The sequence below is a fragment of the Triturus cristatus genome, chromosome 6 (genome assembly GCF_964204655.1).
Source record: "Triturus cristatus chromosome 6, aTriCri1.1, whole genome shotgun sequence".
Classification (NCBI taxonomy): Eukaryota; Metazoa; Chordata; class Amphibia; order Caudata; family Salamandridae; genus Triturus; species Triturus cristatus.
The window spans coordinates 1,595,919,336-1,595,937,920 of NC_140589.1; the positions used below are offsets into that span (position 1 = coordinate 1,595,919,336).

The 18,585-nt window shown below is 43.7% G+C and overlaps 1 protein-coding gene and 1 pseudogene across 1 annotated transcript in view; both read right to left on the minus strand.

Annotated features, from left to right (window-relative positions):
• The window catches only part of PPP1R21 (protein phosphatase 1 regulatory subunit 21), a 395,061-nt gene that overhangs the window by 166,887 nt on the left and 209,589 nt on the right, over positions 1-18,585 (minus strand). The window contains exon 15 of the mRNA XM_085612732.1: positions 15,316-15,468. Within this exon, the coding sequence (XP_085468858.1) occupies positions 15,316-15,468 (153 nt within the window). The remainder of the gene's footprint in view (positions 1-15,315; positions 15,469-18,585) is intronic.
• LOC146821694 (5S ribosomal RNA) lies at positions 8,527-8,645 on the minus strand (annotated as a pseudogene).

Here is an 18,585-nt window from a genome sequence, read left to right on the forward strand (position 1 = left end):
GCCTCCTACAGGCCTATCTCACTGCTAAACGCAGAGCCTAAAATCCTGGCTAAAGTCCTCGCCAATCGTTTGTTGAGCGTCATCTGCGATCTGATTCATCCTGATCAATGCGGCTTCATCCCGCATCGCAACACCGCCCTCAACTTGCGGCGTCTTCATGGCGCCCTCGCCAGGGCGGAGTACCTCTCCGAACCGGCCGTGCTGGTTTCTTTAGACGCCACGATGGCCTTCGACACCATCGAGTGGCCGTTCCTCTGGGCTGTCTTGACCAAATTCGGCTTTGGGGAGGGATTTCTTGGCTGGGTGAAGCTTCTCTACACGGGACCCGTGGCTCAGGTGGTGGTTAATGGGCGGGTCTCTCGGCCCTTCGCGCTCGGTCGGGGTACGAGGCAGGGGTGCCCGTTGTCCCCTCTGCTCTTTGCTCTCGCCCTGGAGCCACTCGCTGCTTGGCTCCGCTGGGAGCCCTCGATCAGGGGGATCCGGTGGGCCCCGGGCTTCGAGGATCGGGTCTCGTTATATGCTGACGATATTCTCCTGTATCTTACCTCGCCGCGGCAGTCGCTTAACGTTCTCTTTGATGTTCTGACTTCCTATGGGAGAAATTCGGGTCTCACGATTAACTGGTCCAAATCCTGTGTCTATCCTATCTCTGGTGGCCCTCCTCTCTTGCCGCCTCGGCTTCCGATCCAAGTATCTCAGGCCGGCTTTAAATACCTGGGGATATACGTCTCGTTGGACCCGGTGGCTCGCTATGAGCAAAATCTCCTGCTTCCACTTCGGCGTTTGAGGGAAGACACGGCTCGGTGGTGTAGGCTGCCCTTGTCCCCGCTGGGTCGGGCAGCACTGTTTAAAATGATGTCCCTTCCCAGATTCCTCTATGCACTTCAGAACTCCTTCGATGTCATTCCAGTGGCCTACTTTCGGGAGGTGGAGAGCCTGCAGAGGAGACTGGTGTGGGACGGACGGGCGCGTATCGCCCTGGCCAAGCTTACTCTCCCCTGGTACGATGGGGGCATCGCGCTTCCCGACATTCGCAGGTATTATTGGGCCTCGCAGTTATCGGCCATTAACCATGCCACGTATGCGCCTGGCTTGAATCCGGCGTATGAGATGGATAAATTCTTGCTTCCCGGCGGGAATTATAACAGGGCGCTTTACTCTCGCTCGGCTGGACGGACCCTGACGGGCCCTACTAAGATTGCGGTGCGGATCTGGAAGGCGGCCAATGTAGCCATGGGCTGGAGTGAGCGACTAACATGTGCTACTCCTTTATTTGCCTCCGACCGACTGGGAAGCCTCTGGACGACGAAGGGGTTTGACCGTTGGGACACGATTGGTATTAGTAGAGTGGGAGACCTATGGAGGAAGGGCGCGGTTAAGACCTTCGCGGCGCTCCAGAGCGAATACGAACTCACGGACAGGGAGTTCTTCCGATATGCTCAGGTTCGGCACGCCCTGCTCTCCGTCTTTGGAGAGGGGACTAAGATCCCCGCCTCTTCGCCCCTCGAGGACCGCATACTTGATGGTCATGTCCCCGACAGTACTATCTCTTTAATCTATAAAAAACTTATTAATAATCGGGCTGACCTATTGGTGCGCCTTCGGGAGGCGTGGACGGGGGATGGGGTGGAATTAGACGACGAGGACTGGCAGTCCGCACTGTCGTCCCCTAAGGAAGTAGCCATTCCAGCCCGTCTCCGCCTGGTCCAGTTAAAGATTCTCCACCGGGTGTATGTGACGGGTCCCCGTTTGGTCTCGATGGGATTCTCGGAAGATGGGCTCTGTAAGCGGGGATGTGGGCTCAGTGCCACCTTTCTCCATATCCTTTGGGAGTGCCGCGAGGTGGCGGAATACTGGCGTCGGGTTCAGGGGGTCATGGGACAAGTCACCGGAGTTGCGCTGCAGCCGGAGGTGCGTCGCTGTGTCCTGAATGTGTGGGAGCCCAATGATTATAACGCGGCTCAGACTCGGTGGGCGGCCCTGGGGAACATGATTGCCAAGAGGGATATAGCGCAGCTTTGGGGCTCCCAGCGGCCTCCCACCGTGTCAGTATGGAAGGAGAACATGGATTGGTGTATGTTCCGGGAGAAGACTGTGTATGTGGCCCGTGGTAAACCCGGGGCATGGGGTAGAATTTGGGGGCAATGGAACGCGTATCGGGGGGGTATTTGTACTCCCCCCCTTGTGGACACCGATATTGCCTTGTCCCCCTGACCCTTGATAGTTCCGTGCAACTTGTTGTAATAACCGAATATAGATGTTCCTCTCCCGTTACCCCCCCCCGATCTTTCAGTACTCCTTCCTCTTGATAGCTAATTGAAGGTCCGAAGTAGAGTCCCCCGGATGTAGCCTGACCCACGTTTTTTGCCCTTATGCCTCGCCTTTTGTTTTTTAGTTGTTATTTATGTTAAATTTATGTCTCCTGCCTCCTTCGAACTATCCGGAGCCATTTACGGGGCTGGGCCCCAGGAGTCGCCTACTGCCTTAACTAATGTACGATCCTTTCTGCATCTAGCGGCCGGCCCTGGTGGTTGTAGGCCCACGCTTGTAACCGATTTATTGTTCAATAAAAATAAAAAAAAATAAAAAAAAAAAAAAAAAAATTGAAAAATTTACCTTGACTTATTCCTGCTGGATTCCTTCCTTCCTCTCCTTTCTTCCTTCACAGTGACACTCTTCTTACCTCCCATCCTCTGCATGCCTTCTATTTCTGTGAATAGCCTCCTTTCAGTCTCATGCCTGCGTGCCTCAATCCTTATTGTAATTCTGCGACTGGTTGATACCTCAATTCATAGATCATAACCTCCCATCTTTAAAACCCTATCCCTGGTTCCTAACATTACCTAATCAACACCAGCCTATCTATCTTACCAACCATTCACTTGAAACCAAATGGCGCCCACTAACGATAACACCTACCTGATATTAATATATCATGTAGTAATTGGAGTAAATGCGTGACTCTTGAGAGCACATGACTAAGCACAATAATCATCAGAAACCACTGCGATTGAACACTAACCTTGGGTTCCGAAGTAGCGTGCTACAGGCAGTAAAGTGCTTCAACACCTCGCCATGTGTAGTAAGTGCTATATAAGTATAATTACAGCATTTATTTATGCTTTCTATTCTTAAGCAGCGTCTGCTTTCAGAAGTTAATAATGCACAGCCGGTCTGCATAGAGATGAAAGCATTTATCGTTATAGTGGCATTGGCGGAGAAACTATACACCAATTATTTTTTTACTATGGGGCAATCCAGTTACTGAGAAATGTTTAATTTAACTCTCTTTTTAGTGATGCAAATATTGAATCAATGACTGAAGCAGTAAGCTTTTTAACGAATTTTGAATTACTGTTACTGTCAAGTACTGTATGACTGTCAATGTTAATATACAGTAAAACAAATTCTTGTTTTCATGTTTGTATAGTAGGTTTAAAAGATTTTTTTTATCACTGATGTGGTAAATGAATTCAGTAAGGCCCATGCTGCTCACAAAAGAGAAACTATAAAAAGATAGTTACACTTGAAACCAAAGAACGGTGTCTTACTTCTAAGTAGGCCTTTTTATCTATTGCTAAATTCTTTATTTTATATAAGGAACGTAGGAAAAGTGTCAATAATGAAAATTCATTTAATTCTGCAATAACAAAAATAAAGATAACAGAAAAATATTGATATTTTCCTAAGAGCCATTTAATAAATATATTAAGTATTTCACATCAAGTGACTGATAACGGCGTAATATCAGGGTAAGTGTTGCAGTTAGGTATATATTAACAATTAAGATTTAACTGAAACAATTTGGAAGGTGCAAAGGGTTGGTGTTTGAGTTCGCATTGGGGAAGGCCTATGGTTATGCCAGTTCCAATGCAAGTTCTACATACAAGAATTTATTACAATAAATTAGTTACATAACACGCAATGTAAAACTTTTGTTATAGAGAGTTTCATAGACATAAAGTTGGCTAGATGTCCCAAGGTATTGAGTGCTTACTGCTTAAATCTATGGTGATGCGCAGATCAAATTTCGGCAAGGTCAACTCTGATTTCTTTTCATCTGAGGTTGGCACCATTACATTTTTTAATAGTATCACTTGTTATTTGCCTTGCTCAGAAATGGCAGGAGTGCTTTATGAAGACAGATGTTAAAACCAAATCGATATATAAAAGGCATTTCTTTTCAGTAGCAGTGGTTGGTTTTCTCCTAGGTCAACTCCGTGGCCATGCATGACAGAGATATGTTGGCTATATAACTGTGCATCAGAATGAATGCTAATGTGCTGGTAGAGGCTTATTCTTCTCAGGTTAACAAGTCACATTTAGACCCCCCAGAGACAATAAAGTTGGCATTCAAGACTGTTGTAACACAACTAGACAAGATTAGTTTTTTGTTAACAAGAGAGCCGAGTGTAGCAATGAAAAGTTAGAAAGGATGGAGGGGAGCACATTTAGTGACAGATTGCACCTTGCAGTTCAATCACAGGATACATTTCAGATGACTAGTTTTTTTTGCAAATTTGAAGTGGTGTCTGAACATGTCACTGGCTTTTTCAAATAGGTAGAAAAGTGACAAAGCATATCATATCACCCTTTTTTGAGTAATTGAAAGACAACAGTTGTATAAGAATACGAATACTTATGTTTAAAAAAAAATTAAAAAATAACATGCTTTTCTATGAAAAAAATAATAATGTGGTTTTAATTTCCCATGCCCTCCGTTACACCTCAGTATCTAAGCGTTTTCATTCTTTCTCCTTCTGAGGGGCAGCAAAGCCTCATTTCTCCCGTCTTTACCCTTTGTGCCTTGCTTCAACTCCGCCAAGTGAAACAACTTTAAAGCACCAGAATTAGTCAGAAATGTATCTTCGTATAAGGCCGGTACTAAGGCACCAATACTTCCACCTGGCTAATGTATTCCTCTAATTACAGTTGTAGACAAATTTGATACTAGCACTGTTCTGTGAGTCTTGGTGAAGGGTATTAATGGACAAGATACTTACCTTCCGTAACGATGTATCTGGTAGAAACACGTATAGCCGTAGATTACTTAACTTAGAGTTTCCCCGAGGCGCCAGTCTGGATTCGGAGATTTTTCAGCAGTACCTCTGTGCACTGGGGGACGCGTCGGATGGCTCTGCCCTGATGTCGTCCATGGATATGTTGTCAGTGGAGCCATACAAGTCCCTCCCGGTGCGCTAACGTCAGTTTTCTACCGTGAAACTTTTTTCGCGCCAGAACGCAGAGCCACCACTAAAACTGGATGTGAGAACAGTGTGCCAAAAAGATCAAAAATTATTTGAAACAACAACAATAAATAACAAATGATGTAAATCATCAGAAATGGACTTTAGTGAAAAGACCCAAAAATTAAATTGAAACAAGGGTGAGAGTAAAGTACTCGCCCCACAGAAAAGCCACCCTTGTATGAGGCAAACCGTAACGGACATGAATGTCACAGTAAATGTGAACAATCCTGCAACAACAGGGAGTGTTTGACAATGTACACTAAATATTACCTATTGACAGTGTCAGAGGCAAGAGACACCCAACCAAGGAGATTAAACCACAAGGGAGAGGGGGGGGGGGGGGGGGGGGGGAGAAAAGACAAATCCCCACACTGGAATACAATCAGGGTGCAAGAATGTGCATGCATATATGAACCTACCACCAAAATGCAAGAATGGGTGGTGAAAGTAACAGGCAACACAGAAGAAGACCTCCTGACATGGTCAAGGATGTAAAGCAGACCAACGATTCAATGAGACAGAGACCACTGGCAGAAAGACCAGTTGGCGTAACAACCCAACCTGAAAAAGTCCTCACAGAGGGGGAAGGATGAGTGGGCGTTAAGGAATCTGCGGCTAGATTGTGTCTCTACCAGATACATTGTTACCGAAGGTAAGTAACTTGTCCATCTGATATAGACATCTAGCAGGAGATTTCTTAACTTGGTATTAGATACCATAGTTATACCCCCTTGGAAGAGGGTCTGCGACCGAGTCTCACCAAGTTCTACAAAAGAACTAGTCCGTGAATAATAATAAACTATACAGATGGGAACAGAAAGCCAAAAGTGGCTGTTACAAGAAACAAGGAGCTCTGAATAAAGCAAAAGCAAAAAATAAAAGCAATGACAAAACCAGTCTAGCAAAAGGCAGCATTGAGTCCTTCACCCGAAAGGAAGGGGCGAAGGAAAATCAGAAAAACAGAAGGGCCATTGTGCAATGGAAAGAAAATCCATAAGCTTCTGGCAACAAGGACAGGAAGCAGAACTGAAAAAAAGTTTTTGCAAATTACCGACCTGTTTTATTTTTCGGTAATTTGCGACCCCTGATAGCGAAATCACTATTTTAAATTGCTTCTAGTATTGCATTTAAGGAATAGCAATTTGCGATTCCTTAAATGCAATCGCTATTTGCGATTTTCGCACAGAAATGCTTGTCTTCGCTCCTCTAATTTCTGAGGCAGTCCAGTCGGCACAACTTAACATGACCTTCAACAGTACTAATTTGTTTGGTGCCGACGCAGGTTCTGCTCTGTGTAGATTTAGGGACAGTAGGGGTGGTTCAGACCCTAGATTCTGCCCCTTTTCTTCCCTATTATTCATGGGGCAGGGCTTGTTCATAGTCTGCCAACATCAGGTGCGCCCCCTCACTGAACACCTTCAGGAAGAATCTCAAGACCTGGCTATTCGGCTGAACGGAGCTACGTACCCCTCCCCCCTCAGCACCTTGAGACCCTCAAGGGTGAGTAGCGTGCTTACAATTCCCTGATTGATTGATAGATTGAATACTCTTCTTCATGGTGTTGCCTTTCTGTACACGTTGCATTCTCATTCCTATTGCACTATGGTCCATTCTTAGGTGTGGCCAACTTCCCTCCTTTGATTGGAAGTTTTCTTTCCTTCTTGAGTGTTTTATCATTGGTTTCATGGGTGGGCCTACATTGCTTGTCCACTTTGAGACCTCGTTTTGTGTCTGCTCTCCATTGTTAAACCTTCTTCTCAAAGGTTCTCTCCTTGACCTTTTCTGTGTCTTGTTTTTGTTTAATTTCTGCCCTGTGATGGGATACCCCCTTGCTCCCTTTAAATTGAAGGTGTATTCTATTCTCTGCAAACTGCTTCTGACTTCTTATATTGGGTGTATTCCTTCTCTCAGAGGACACCGGTTTTGTGGTTTTCTTTAACCACTCTCCTCATGTGATTTCTCCTTGCCCTTTGCATTACCGGGTACTTTCTCTTCTTTCTGTATCCTAAAATCTCTTAAATGGTTGCCCTACAAAGCTCGAATTCAGTTAAAGATTGCTGTTCTGGCGCACAAAGCCCTGCATTTCAAAACTCCCAGGTACCTAGCGCAAAAGCTTGAACTATCCTGTGGCAGAGCCTCAAGAAGTGCTAACACTTTCCTCTTGAAACCACTCATCCTTAGCAAAAAGAGAACCTTTCACCGAGCCTTCTACGGCGCTGCCCCAAAGATATGGAACTCTCTTCCATCGGAAGTTCATAGAATCTCCTCAACGACTGCTTTTAAACTGGAAGCTAAAAGATTCCTAATTAACAAATTCTTACCTTAATTTGGCTAGGTTCACCTGCTCGAAGTCACTGATCCTACAATCCTTGTACCATCATCTAAATCGGCTCTTCTTTACTGCATAGTGTGCCCCCTGCGTAGACCGCTATATACCGGTTTATTGTATTACTCTCCTTGATTCATCTGTCTTGTAATTTTGTGACAATTCCTGTTCTGTAGTATTATCTGATGTCGTTATTGCATTTATATCCCTCCTTCCATCCTGTTGTAAAGCGCGTCTTATATCCTTCAGGATCTTGTTCGCGCTATATAAAACGTTATAAAATAAATAAATAAAGGAGGCATCATGTTAGATTCAGAGCAGACACAATGAGCATCCACCACAATGGATGCCAGCGGAGGGACCTATATAGAAAAACAGATGTCTCCATCGTATACAGAAACCAAAACATATATGCATAGACACACATAAACATAACATATGCACATATATGCATACGTTGTGGACTCTCTGTGGAGGAGCACGTCAAACGTGGCATCAACAGCACATATGCATCGGTATAGAGATACAGAAATGTATCCCCAGATGAAGGTACTGACCAAACCAGTCACCCAAGTATTCTGATTATAGGATACCAGCAAATCCAGACATATAACACAAGGCTCGAGGACATAATCACCAGATAGACGTACTGACCAAACCAGTCACACAAGTATTCTGGTTAAAGGATATCGGTAAATCCAGACATATAACAAAAGGCTCGAGGATGAAGAAATAGAGAGAGATAGAGAGAGAGAGAGAGAGAGAGAGAGAGAGAGAGAGAGAGACAGAACTTGTGACTAAGAAACCCAGAGTACCAGAACAAAGAAAAGCATAGTGTTTCTGCTGCTTTTCCTCTCTCCACTCTTTTTTTTTTTTTTTTTTTTAAATGAAAAGAAAGACAAGGGACGCCTGAGGTGTAGTCCCAATAGAAGTACAACTGAGTTTTTAAAATGCCAACAGCACCTGCCATTCCGAGGCGGTCTCCCATCCAAGTACTTACCGGGCCCGACCCTGCTTAGCTTCCAAGATCAGACGAGATCGGGTGCATTTAGGGTGATGTGGCTGTAGGCTGCACAACAGGTACCAACAGCACCCATGAAAGAGGACAATGATAACTATAGCAGCACATAATATGTATAAAAACAAACGCACAATGTATAATAAGACAAAGATCATGTCTGAAAACACGGCCGAAGCCATCAGCAGAGGGGCCCTGAACCCCTGCATAGGAAGTGCTAGAGAAAAGCAAGCAGAAGACATTGTGCACGACCAATGTTTCTGCAGAGACGCAATTGCCGAAAAGGGACAGCAGGCAGGAGTGTGTTGCAAGAAAGGAAGACAAAAGACCAAAGCACTTCCTCATTCCTGAGAATGTAGAGTAGGCAATGCCACAAAAGCCAAACACAACCAATGTTTGGGGTGTCAGTCGGCCCAGCAGGAACCCATCGCCTGCTAACATACTGTACCAGAACTGAAACAGGGACGGAAATTGTGGGTGAAATGGCAGAAGCAACATGCCCCCAAGAGGCACTGGCTGAAGGCGAAAGGAAAAATCACAGCAAAAGGCTTGAATAGTAAATGCACGATAAAATGCCTTAATGAAGGCAGCGGTGCCATAATCCAACAATGCTCTGGAGCAATCTGCGTCATCAGAGTAAGGAACATTTCTACTGGGGTAACATACCCCATAATGCAAGACGCAGTCACAAATGCAAAGCTAAAACTCTAAACAGAGCAACGGTGCACCCTTTTTGGGTTCATCTAGTTGCAAAGGCCCACAACAATACTTTGAGTGTTAAGGAAGCGAAACAGAAAGAGTGCTAGAAGCCCACAGTGTGAAAATACAATGGAACCCTCTAGAGGGTATGCAGGAGGACAACAATCTGAGGAGGAACCAGCTAGATCCTCAGCAAGGAAATATACCACCCAGGAAAGATTCCCGAGGCGGTACATCAGAATGGCTATACAATAACCAACTAATATCCCACATAGAGTATGTCACATCCCCATAAAAAGGGGTGGGGGGTTATCTCTCAGGCAGACAAAATGTAACATAAGGGCAAAACAGCTGACTAGCTGTACGAGCCATCTGGGAATTACAAGACTCAAACCCCGGTACTGAAGATGCAACTGAAGAGGAGAGCAGTGAAAACACTGCAACTAGAAACAATGCAAGAAAAGCTGTAACAAAAAGACAACGGCAAAAGAATGAACCTAGGCAAAGACAAATTACTGAATGCCAGCCATGAGGCGCTGGACTGCTGAATCAACATGGTTATCAAAAAGATGAATCCCGTCTAAGGTTAAGTCCTTAAGACTATCCTGAACATTGTCAGGGAAACTGCCATCAGGCAACCAAGCATGTCGTCTCGGAGTTACTGATCTGGCCATAGCTCTACCCACGGAATCTGTAGTGTCCATAGCTGACTTAATAGAGAATTTGGTCAGTTCACGACCATCCTGAACGGGCAGAGCGAGGTCAGCTCTAGGTCCCTCAGGAACGGACGAAAGGTGATGCTCAACACAATCTCAAAGGGCAAAAGAAGCCTGCCCAAACACGTAGGAGGTGTTCAAGGACCTGAGGGCCGCGCTGGTGGACGCAAACCAATTTCACCACACGTCTCCAACCACCGAGATTCTCTAGTGGGAGACTGCAACTGCAGCGAAGCTGAAGCAGCTGTAACAACCAGCCCTTGAGCCCTAGGGTGGAGGGATAGACAGACAGGATCATCTGGAGCAGGGCAATGACTATGTGCAACAGTACGCTCCACAGGGTCTACCGAAGAGGGATGTTGTACAACGACCCACCAAAGGGCAGCAAAGTCTCAACATTAGCTCTGCCTTGGTGAAACAGATTCAACAATGGATCTAAAGGCAGAGACACAACAGGGGGCTGGAATTGTGAAATATCCGCCGCTTTGCGAATTACTCTAGCAAACTCCGCACTGGTCTTTGTTGCCATACGGGGGGGGGTGGGGTGGGGTGGGAGGGGAGACAGCAAGTCATAGGTAGTGAAGGGTTGCAGACTAATGTGTCCTTCAAGGGGCAAAGACCCCTCTGCTCATCGACGTCCAAGAGCGTAGAAGGACTCAACTCCACCAGGAGGAGCAGAATCTTCCTGCAGCACAGGGGAGTCTGAATCAGCCTGGGCCTCCATGTGTAGAGGAAGAGGCGTGTCTAGCGTTGAGTGACATCGGGACAAGGTCGAATGGAAGTCTACCGCTATGGGAAACTACAGCGTGGGACGGCGTAGAGTCGGATACAAGTCCCCTGCTGTGGACAGTACAGACGTTAGTACAGGAAGCCCCACCGGACTGTGTCATGATGTCGTAACCGGGCTGCGGCCTGACGTCTCAATTGGAAGCCCCACTGGACTGAGCCCCGTCGTCACGATGGCTCTGGAAACGGAACCAAGAAACTCGAACAACACTGAGGGCGAACTTGCCGGCAAGCTCCAGATCAGAGTCCCAACTACCTCTATGGGGCCCAAAGGTGCGACAGGAAGAGGGGTTGACCCGAAGATGTCATGCAAAGCCTGAAAATAAGCTTCCATCTGGGCCCTAGTCGCCCCTTCGCCAGGAAATGGCGGAGAGGTGTGAGCCGACTTCTGTGGAGCTGTCTCCGGCAAAGACCGGGACAAACGGGCGCCAGTGTCACGGCTACGTGAGGCCGACGGCCTCCATGACTTCGACTTCTTGTGCCTACATGAGGAAGGCGAACGGCACCCACAAGACCGGCTTCACGACCTGCCCCGAGCAGGAGCCCCAGCACGGGATGTGGATCGACGCCGTTGTGGTGCTCGCCCAAACACCACATACAAATGGCATGCGGATCCGTCGCCGACATCTGCTGCACTCAGGTCTCACACGCCTTGAAACCCAAAGACATCGGCACACTGTTCCAGAGGCGAAAGGCGTTGATAAGGTCAAGAAACAAAAAGAGGAACCGCTTCTCCTGGATCCGTGTCGCAGTGCGGAAAAGAAGACAACTGACATCAGCGCGCTGGGTGGGACTTATATGGCTCCACTGAAGTCATATCCGTGGACGACGTCAGGGTGGAGCCATCCGACGCCGTCTCCCGGCACGCAGGTGTACTGCTGAAAAATTTCCAAATCCAGACTGGCGTCTGGGGGAAATTCTGAGTTAAAGAATCTGCGGCTAGCTGTCTCTATCAGATACAGCTGAAGTCTTACCTTACTTGGTTTTCAGACAAAAGACTTAGCTAAAAAAAAAACCTTTGGAAAAAAATATAGTTCAATATTGTTTTCTCAAAATATCTATTGTTTCACTAAAAATCTCTTTTAATATGGTTACAAATACAACACCCCACATGCTCTGTCAAAATACTGGTGCTTGAGGGATCTGTGTTCCATGTGTATACTGCTAATAGATGTCATTTTCCCAAGTACATCTTCATAAGTGACAACATCTACAACACAAACACCGTACAAGGGTGAGGGCAGTTTGACGTCTTGGTAGACCACCATAGGAGACTGTTCGGTGACATATTAGCAGTTCACACATGCTGATTTCAGTGGGAAAGAATGAAGCCTCTTTTCCTCAATTAATTCCATACATTGTCTTTGCACTCTACAAATCCCATAGCTAGGTTGACAGAAATTGTAATGGCACTTCAATTACAGTGAATGGATACTAAAAAGCTCCGTTTGGAGATGAATCGTTTGCTATATACACTATCCATTCATGCCCATGTACATGATTTTAGATTTCTAGCTTCATTCATGAATTGCTGTGAAATAAAACCACACAGCATGTTTTGCACTTTCTCAATGACTAAGGCCTTACTTCACCTATATAAATCATTGATGCCCGATGTCTCATCCTTCACCCCTCTGTGCTATCTTTAAAGTCTGGCTAGGCCTTGCAATTAACACAGCAACCACCCCCAGCATTATGTGCAACAGAAAGATTTGCTTTATGCATAGAATATGATTTGATGGGTAAAGATGATTTACAGCCTTTTGTGGTACTGTCCCAATCTACCCAACTTGTGATCTTGACTATGTGGTCGTATAATGCATTGTGTAAGGAGTGGCATGTGAATGACGACCGGTCACAAGTATCAGGTCTCCAGCAACCCCCATAAGTTGTGGTACTTTCACCACAATTAGCAAACGGTTGCAGTGGGTAAAATCCTTCTTCATCCACTTATATTTGTGATCTTCCTCTCCTCACACTGCAACCCTTTGATGATGGGCCTTGGGTGCACCCACGCCTATGCCCTGCATCTGTTGGACCACACTCAGATATGGCCTGTTTCCCTAACCTTTTCTCTTGCTATGCAATAAGGAAGCATTACATGTACAGTGGGTAGGAATTTAATAATGTATCTTTTCCTAGCACAACTTATAGAAGCGCAATGATTGTGTAAGAACATGTTAAATGTTTGTGAATGTTATCAACTGCACAGGCGCTAGATATTCATTCAGCATGTTTTGTTATTCAAATATGATATTTTTTACGTGTTAGGAAAACATTTACCTCATAAGTATAAGGAACATTTTAACAGGTCACATAATTCTTCCACTCAATTGATATTCTATTTTGGACCTAAAGCTAGCTGAATCGCATCAGGAACTTGAGACTGTTCGGAAGAATCTAGTCTTTGAGAAGTGGGCTAAGTTAAAAGCATTGGAGAGAGATGTCATAGTCCCAGTATGCCCTGCATAAAGCACAAATCTTGAATATTCGTGCACAGCACAATTCACGCTTGGTGCCCAATACATGACCTCACTAGTTCAATTCTAACTAAAAATGCTAATTAGTGTCAATTGTGATGGTGGTGGAAATTGGAAATGGGCTGAGACGTCAAGCTCATTCCACAACAGACTGTGATTTATTTCAGTGCTTTAATAATTTATCTGTACAGAGACTTCTAAGCAGTCATACAGTTATAAAATAATAACATTTGAAAAAATACATCAAAGCAATGGCATAAAAGTAAACAGCTGGGCGAAGACAGTGAAACTGCAACAGCCAGAACAACTACTCTGTAGATGGTGCTCACCTAAAACTGGTTCAGTGTCACTGCCTGTGCCACAGAAAAGAGTCAGTAAACAACATTAGTCTAGTTGTACATAGCCTCATCCCAAATGGTTGGTTCCAAATATACCACTTGGCTACAACTGCTATTGGCACTAGAACACTTCTAGATTGAGGCCTTCCTGACTGGCAACAAAAGCTAGTTATGCGCTGATCCCATATCCCAGCATCATGTTTAAAAGGTGGGTTTAAGCCGGGATCTTGAACCATGGACTGGGGAAGCAGTTTGATGAAAGAATTAAGTGAGGAGTGTTTCCATCACATAGCTAACAGAATGTTTCATTCAGGATTTATTTTATGTGCTAAAAACCATGACTGTGAGAACATGAACGGGTGGTCTTCTGCCAACAATCACCCACTGCACAAGACACGCGAAAAACATGCCTCAGAAAACGTTTTGCGCTCACAAAAGTATCTTACTGGACCACTCGCTAACCTGATCCAAGGACTTACAAGCATTTTCTCCATACTCAAGAATGACATTCCCACATCTGCCAAGATGAACCAATGGCACCACACCTTCATTGACATCATTTTGACTGCTTAAGATAACCTGCTTTTAAGCTCACAATAAAGCGCAGAAGTATTCAACATCTACATGAGCTGGCTAGGCTGAATCTAAGCCCGGTATGTTCTCTGACCATGTCTAAGTAAAGACTTCACCATTAGTGCTTTTCAGAACAATTTATAATATTCATAGACTTTAATAGGCCCCCACAATAAAAGGTTCATCCTAATTTCTGTTTGGACAATTACCCCATTCAATTCCAGTGAGGCTTTATAGTTTGCTATTTATACTTAAGAGTTTTAACTTACAAGTTTATTGTTTCTCTAATTTCCTTTGTCTGAATATTACATTCCTGGTCTCTAAATGCATGTTTAATTGTGCTTGTCTTTATGTGTTATCCCCTCAATTCTCCATATCAATGGTTTTACTGTGAAGTTGATAGTGGTGGTTTTGTTGACCGTGATGTTGGTGGAGGTGGTGCGGTACTGGTATTGTGATAAACAAAAAGCAAATAGGAGATCATGTACGGTCAGGCTAGTACGCAAGTCTTGACAAAAGCTTGAAGTAATCAAAAAAACAACAGGATTGCTTTCTCCCTACAATGCATGTATGAGATGATAAAATAGATGTGCAAAAAAGAGTGATGATTGAGCATACTTTTTAGATGTAAAATAGCTGCTCATGCATTCCACAACAAGCATTCCGCAGGATGTGGAATGATACACCAAACAGCCAATAGTATGAGCTAACACTTTGTATACTGTAAGTAACATGTAGTGCAGGCAGCTGCACTGTCAAACCAAACCCAAAAATAAATACTTAAGCACTAATACAATCACAGCTTAAGCAATTGGCTTATTCCTAATTAGAGCACTGGAATGTGGAACGCTCCACTGAAGACAATGGAGTAGCTCTGAGTTTAGAATGGCTGGTATAAGCCTTCTATTCCAACATTCGTCTTTTTGTTTCTCACTTTTTAATTTAGAACATTCTACCCTCAGTGGGTGGAAAATTTTAATAGTCTTACAGCCCTTCTGCCTCAGGCTATACCAGTTGTTAAAGGCATTCACCCTTGCTAAAGCCTATAACGCAGGTTCAGGGCTTTTAACAACCTATACAGCCCTCTGCAGCGGGCTATAAAGGTATATATAATTAAACATTCCACAAACCTTCTTTAAAGTTTTCATATACGCCACCGCTTTCTTCTTGTTTTGTAACATGCACTCAGCTGACACAGGGCTCATGAATTCGCTCCCTCCTTTAGGGCCGTAACTCAAGGAAGCTGTGAAGTAGTCGAGGTTGTTACTGAAGAAAGTTGCAATCTGAAAAATGCAAGAAAAGAAACATTTTTATATAAATATTCTTAACAAAATAGTATCTTAGTTAAAAACGTGAAAATACAAGTAAGAATCTTTCCCTGCTAAAAATGAAGTATTTTGATTGTTGGCGAGATAAGTTTGACTTTTGATACTATAAAACAAGTGACGCTTACACATAGGCCTTATGCTTCCTTAGCAAGCGAGGGCCATTAGGTAGCCTTATCTAATTAAAAAATGTTCCCCAATCTCCTGACATAGTTTCTATATCCCCTTGCTGCTATGCACAGCGCTCCGTTACTCCAGAGGTCTGCTCTGTAGGAGTAGTAATACATGGAAGGTCCACTCCATGGTTGTCAAAAAACAGTTCTCAATACAACCTTTCCTTAAACTAGAAATAAGTAAGAATTGCTTTATGGAATATTTATTTATTTAGAAGGTTTGTAAATTACTATGAGTCAACTTTCAGGACTTCAGAGCACTGACAGATAAAAGTACCGCTTAATGAACAATAAGGATGTTAGAGTCAAATTGTGTTGGGTGAGTAACCCTGTTAATAGTTACCAGCTACAACCAGTATGCTGTGCTTGTACAATCTGAAAACACCTTAGAGGTTAGGGCACCTCTGTGTTATTATTTCAATTTTCAAAAAGCATATTCTATGTATATTTTGTAAGACTAAAACTTTCTGACTATTTTGCGGGATAATGTTTTTGCTTGTAGATATATCTTGGAAGGAAAATGATGCATTAAAAAATAACAGCTGTACATATATAAACAGGATGTCGTATGAAATTACCAGACCTGTGTCTAGATACAAAACTAAGAGCAAGAAAATATACTTCAGCAGCACTTCATAGACTCTTAGACGATCCTGCTTTGCTCACAACTCAAGTAAACACACATACTAATTTACAGAAATATGGCATCCCAAAAGAAAATTAGGGCTACTAAATTCATTTTAGAGTGAAGTATTAAAGTACCTTTTGTTCAATTTTACAATCTGCAATTTTGGACACAGATCTATATTTAAAGATGTGCAACAATCCCTCATTGTTTTAATAACATGGAAGATAGCAGATTACATCTTGCACGCATGAATCAATGAATTCTGCAACACCATCAGCTCCACTTTTATCGATCATTGCTGCAGGTGTATAAGTGACATCATCAGTGTCATGGCTGTAAAGTTTCTCCAATGTTTATTTTTGATTGCTAACAGGAAAATGACAAAACGACAGGAAAATACCAAACAATAGACACGCCTGATTTGATCTACTTAGTGAAATGGTTGTGAAATGAGCCCTTACATTCTTACTGTTGTTTTGTTTCACAAATTTCACTTACATTACAAATTTGAGATCATTTAAGATTGCTGTACACAAAGTCTATTCTATTTTTAAGTGTAATTTTTATTTGGAAAAAATACATTCCTTTGGAGTTTTGTCTGGAAATACAGTGGAGCCAGTAAAAGAAGACAGGGTTCACTCTACTATCAAAAACAACTTTTCAAAACTTTCGTGCTAATATAAAATGGTTAAAATGTGTTTTTTTTACTGCTTCCGGTCAAAGTCTGTCAAGAGCTTCCAAAGGTTGCATTTGAAAAACCCCAGTCACTTCCACTCTTTCAGTTTGAAGGCTAAATGTACTTTGTTTTCTCCAAATGTAGTTACAGTTATGCATCCCTCTCCATACTTCACCATAAGTCAACTTGCAACAAAACATGGTGCCTCCATGTGGCATCCCTCACCACAGAATTGGAAAACTGTCTTTTTGGAGTGAAGGGTGAAGTGTGGTATCATGGTGTGCTGTGTAATCAACAAGTGAAGGTGCTTCCCTGATCACTTGTAACACTGAATGTTGAGGTTGTGCTCATTTTCTAAGGCAGACCCAATGATGCCAGGTGGAAGGAGTGAGAGGAGATATACAAAAGACTTAAGGCTCATGATGGGGTGTGTGTTAAAAAGAAGAGTAACTTTTACCTGGCAAAGTGTGAACATTCAGATCTACATTGGGAATGAGGAGTAAAAGGACCAACAGATACCAGATGCACCCATGTCTTAAGGGACATCATTTTCACTCCCTGGGCTTTTCCTTTTTATTTCATTGTACTGCCTTCTGGCAGTAATATTCTTCATTCACTTCAAATAATGGTATGGACCACAACAACTGAAAACAGTACCTCGAAAAAGGAAATCCAGGGACTGGAACATGGTGTCCCTGATGACAAGCAGTCATCTGTTAACCCTACCAAGAGGAAAATATCCAAGAAACAATTTTTTGAAGATCAAATCAAAAAACAATAATCACACCCCTCTCAATAGCTTTAAAAAGAGGCAGCTCCCAACAAGAGAGACTCTCCGGACCAGCAGCCAGACAAGGATCAGGCAGAAGCTGTAGCAAAAGGCTAAAACTGTTGCTAAAAGCAAGAGGTTGCTGTTGAGGGGCAGAGGAGAAAGCTGCACGCTACAAATGAGAAGTAACAGCTGCCGCACTACAACGGCAGCTGGAGCAGCTGTTTCACAAAGGCAAAAGCACAGCTAGGAAGCACCTTCAACCTTCATATCCATGTTGGATGATCATCCACAGCCCCATTTATCCAAAGATACAGCTTCTGCTTAGTTTATTTTTAGTTTGGTATTCATTTCTTCTAAATAACGGTTATTTGTTATTATACTAACATGTACTGATTTGATTGTGGCTCATGCACCAAAGGCTTGATGGCTGAAATATGTAAATTAAAGATTGAAATTGAATGGGTTTTCCCTTGTAGACTTTGTGACTAAGTGGCACGACCACGTTTGGTCATATGTTTTGGGGAATGACTGTGCTGTGCAAATAGGTGCGATATGCAACAAGTGGTTTTAGTGAGAGGTATTTCTAAGACTGAGATGGAAGGTGCAACACTCTGTACGTGGTGTGAGTTATTGAGTGCGTGAGTGGTAAAGGTGTAAAGATATTAGAGGAGAAGTTGTAACAGTACTGATCTGTCACAATGTTTAGTCTGACAGGCAGACATGAGCAGGGACTGTGCCACTGCTGCCTATAGAGTGACCAACCTTGGCCCTTTACACAGTGTGTTGCTGCTTGCATGGCTAGCAGGTGTTAGAGGCCTTGCACCTT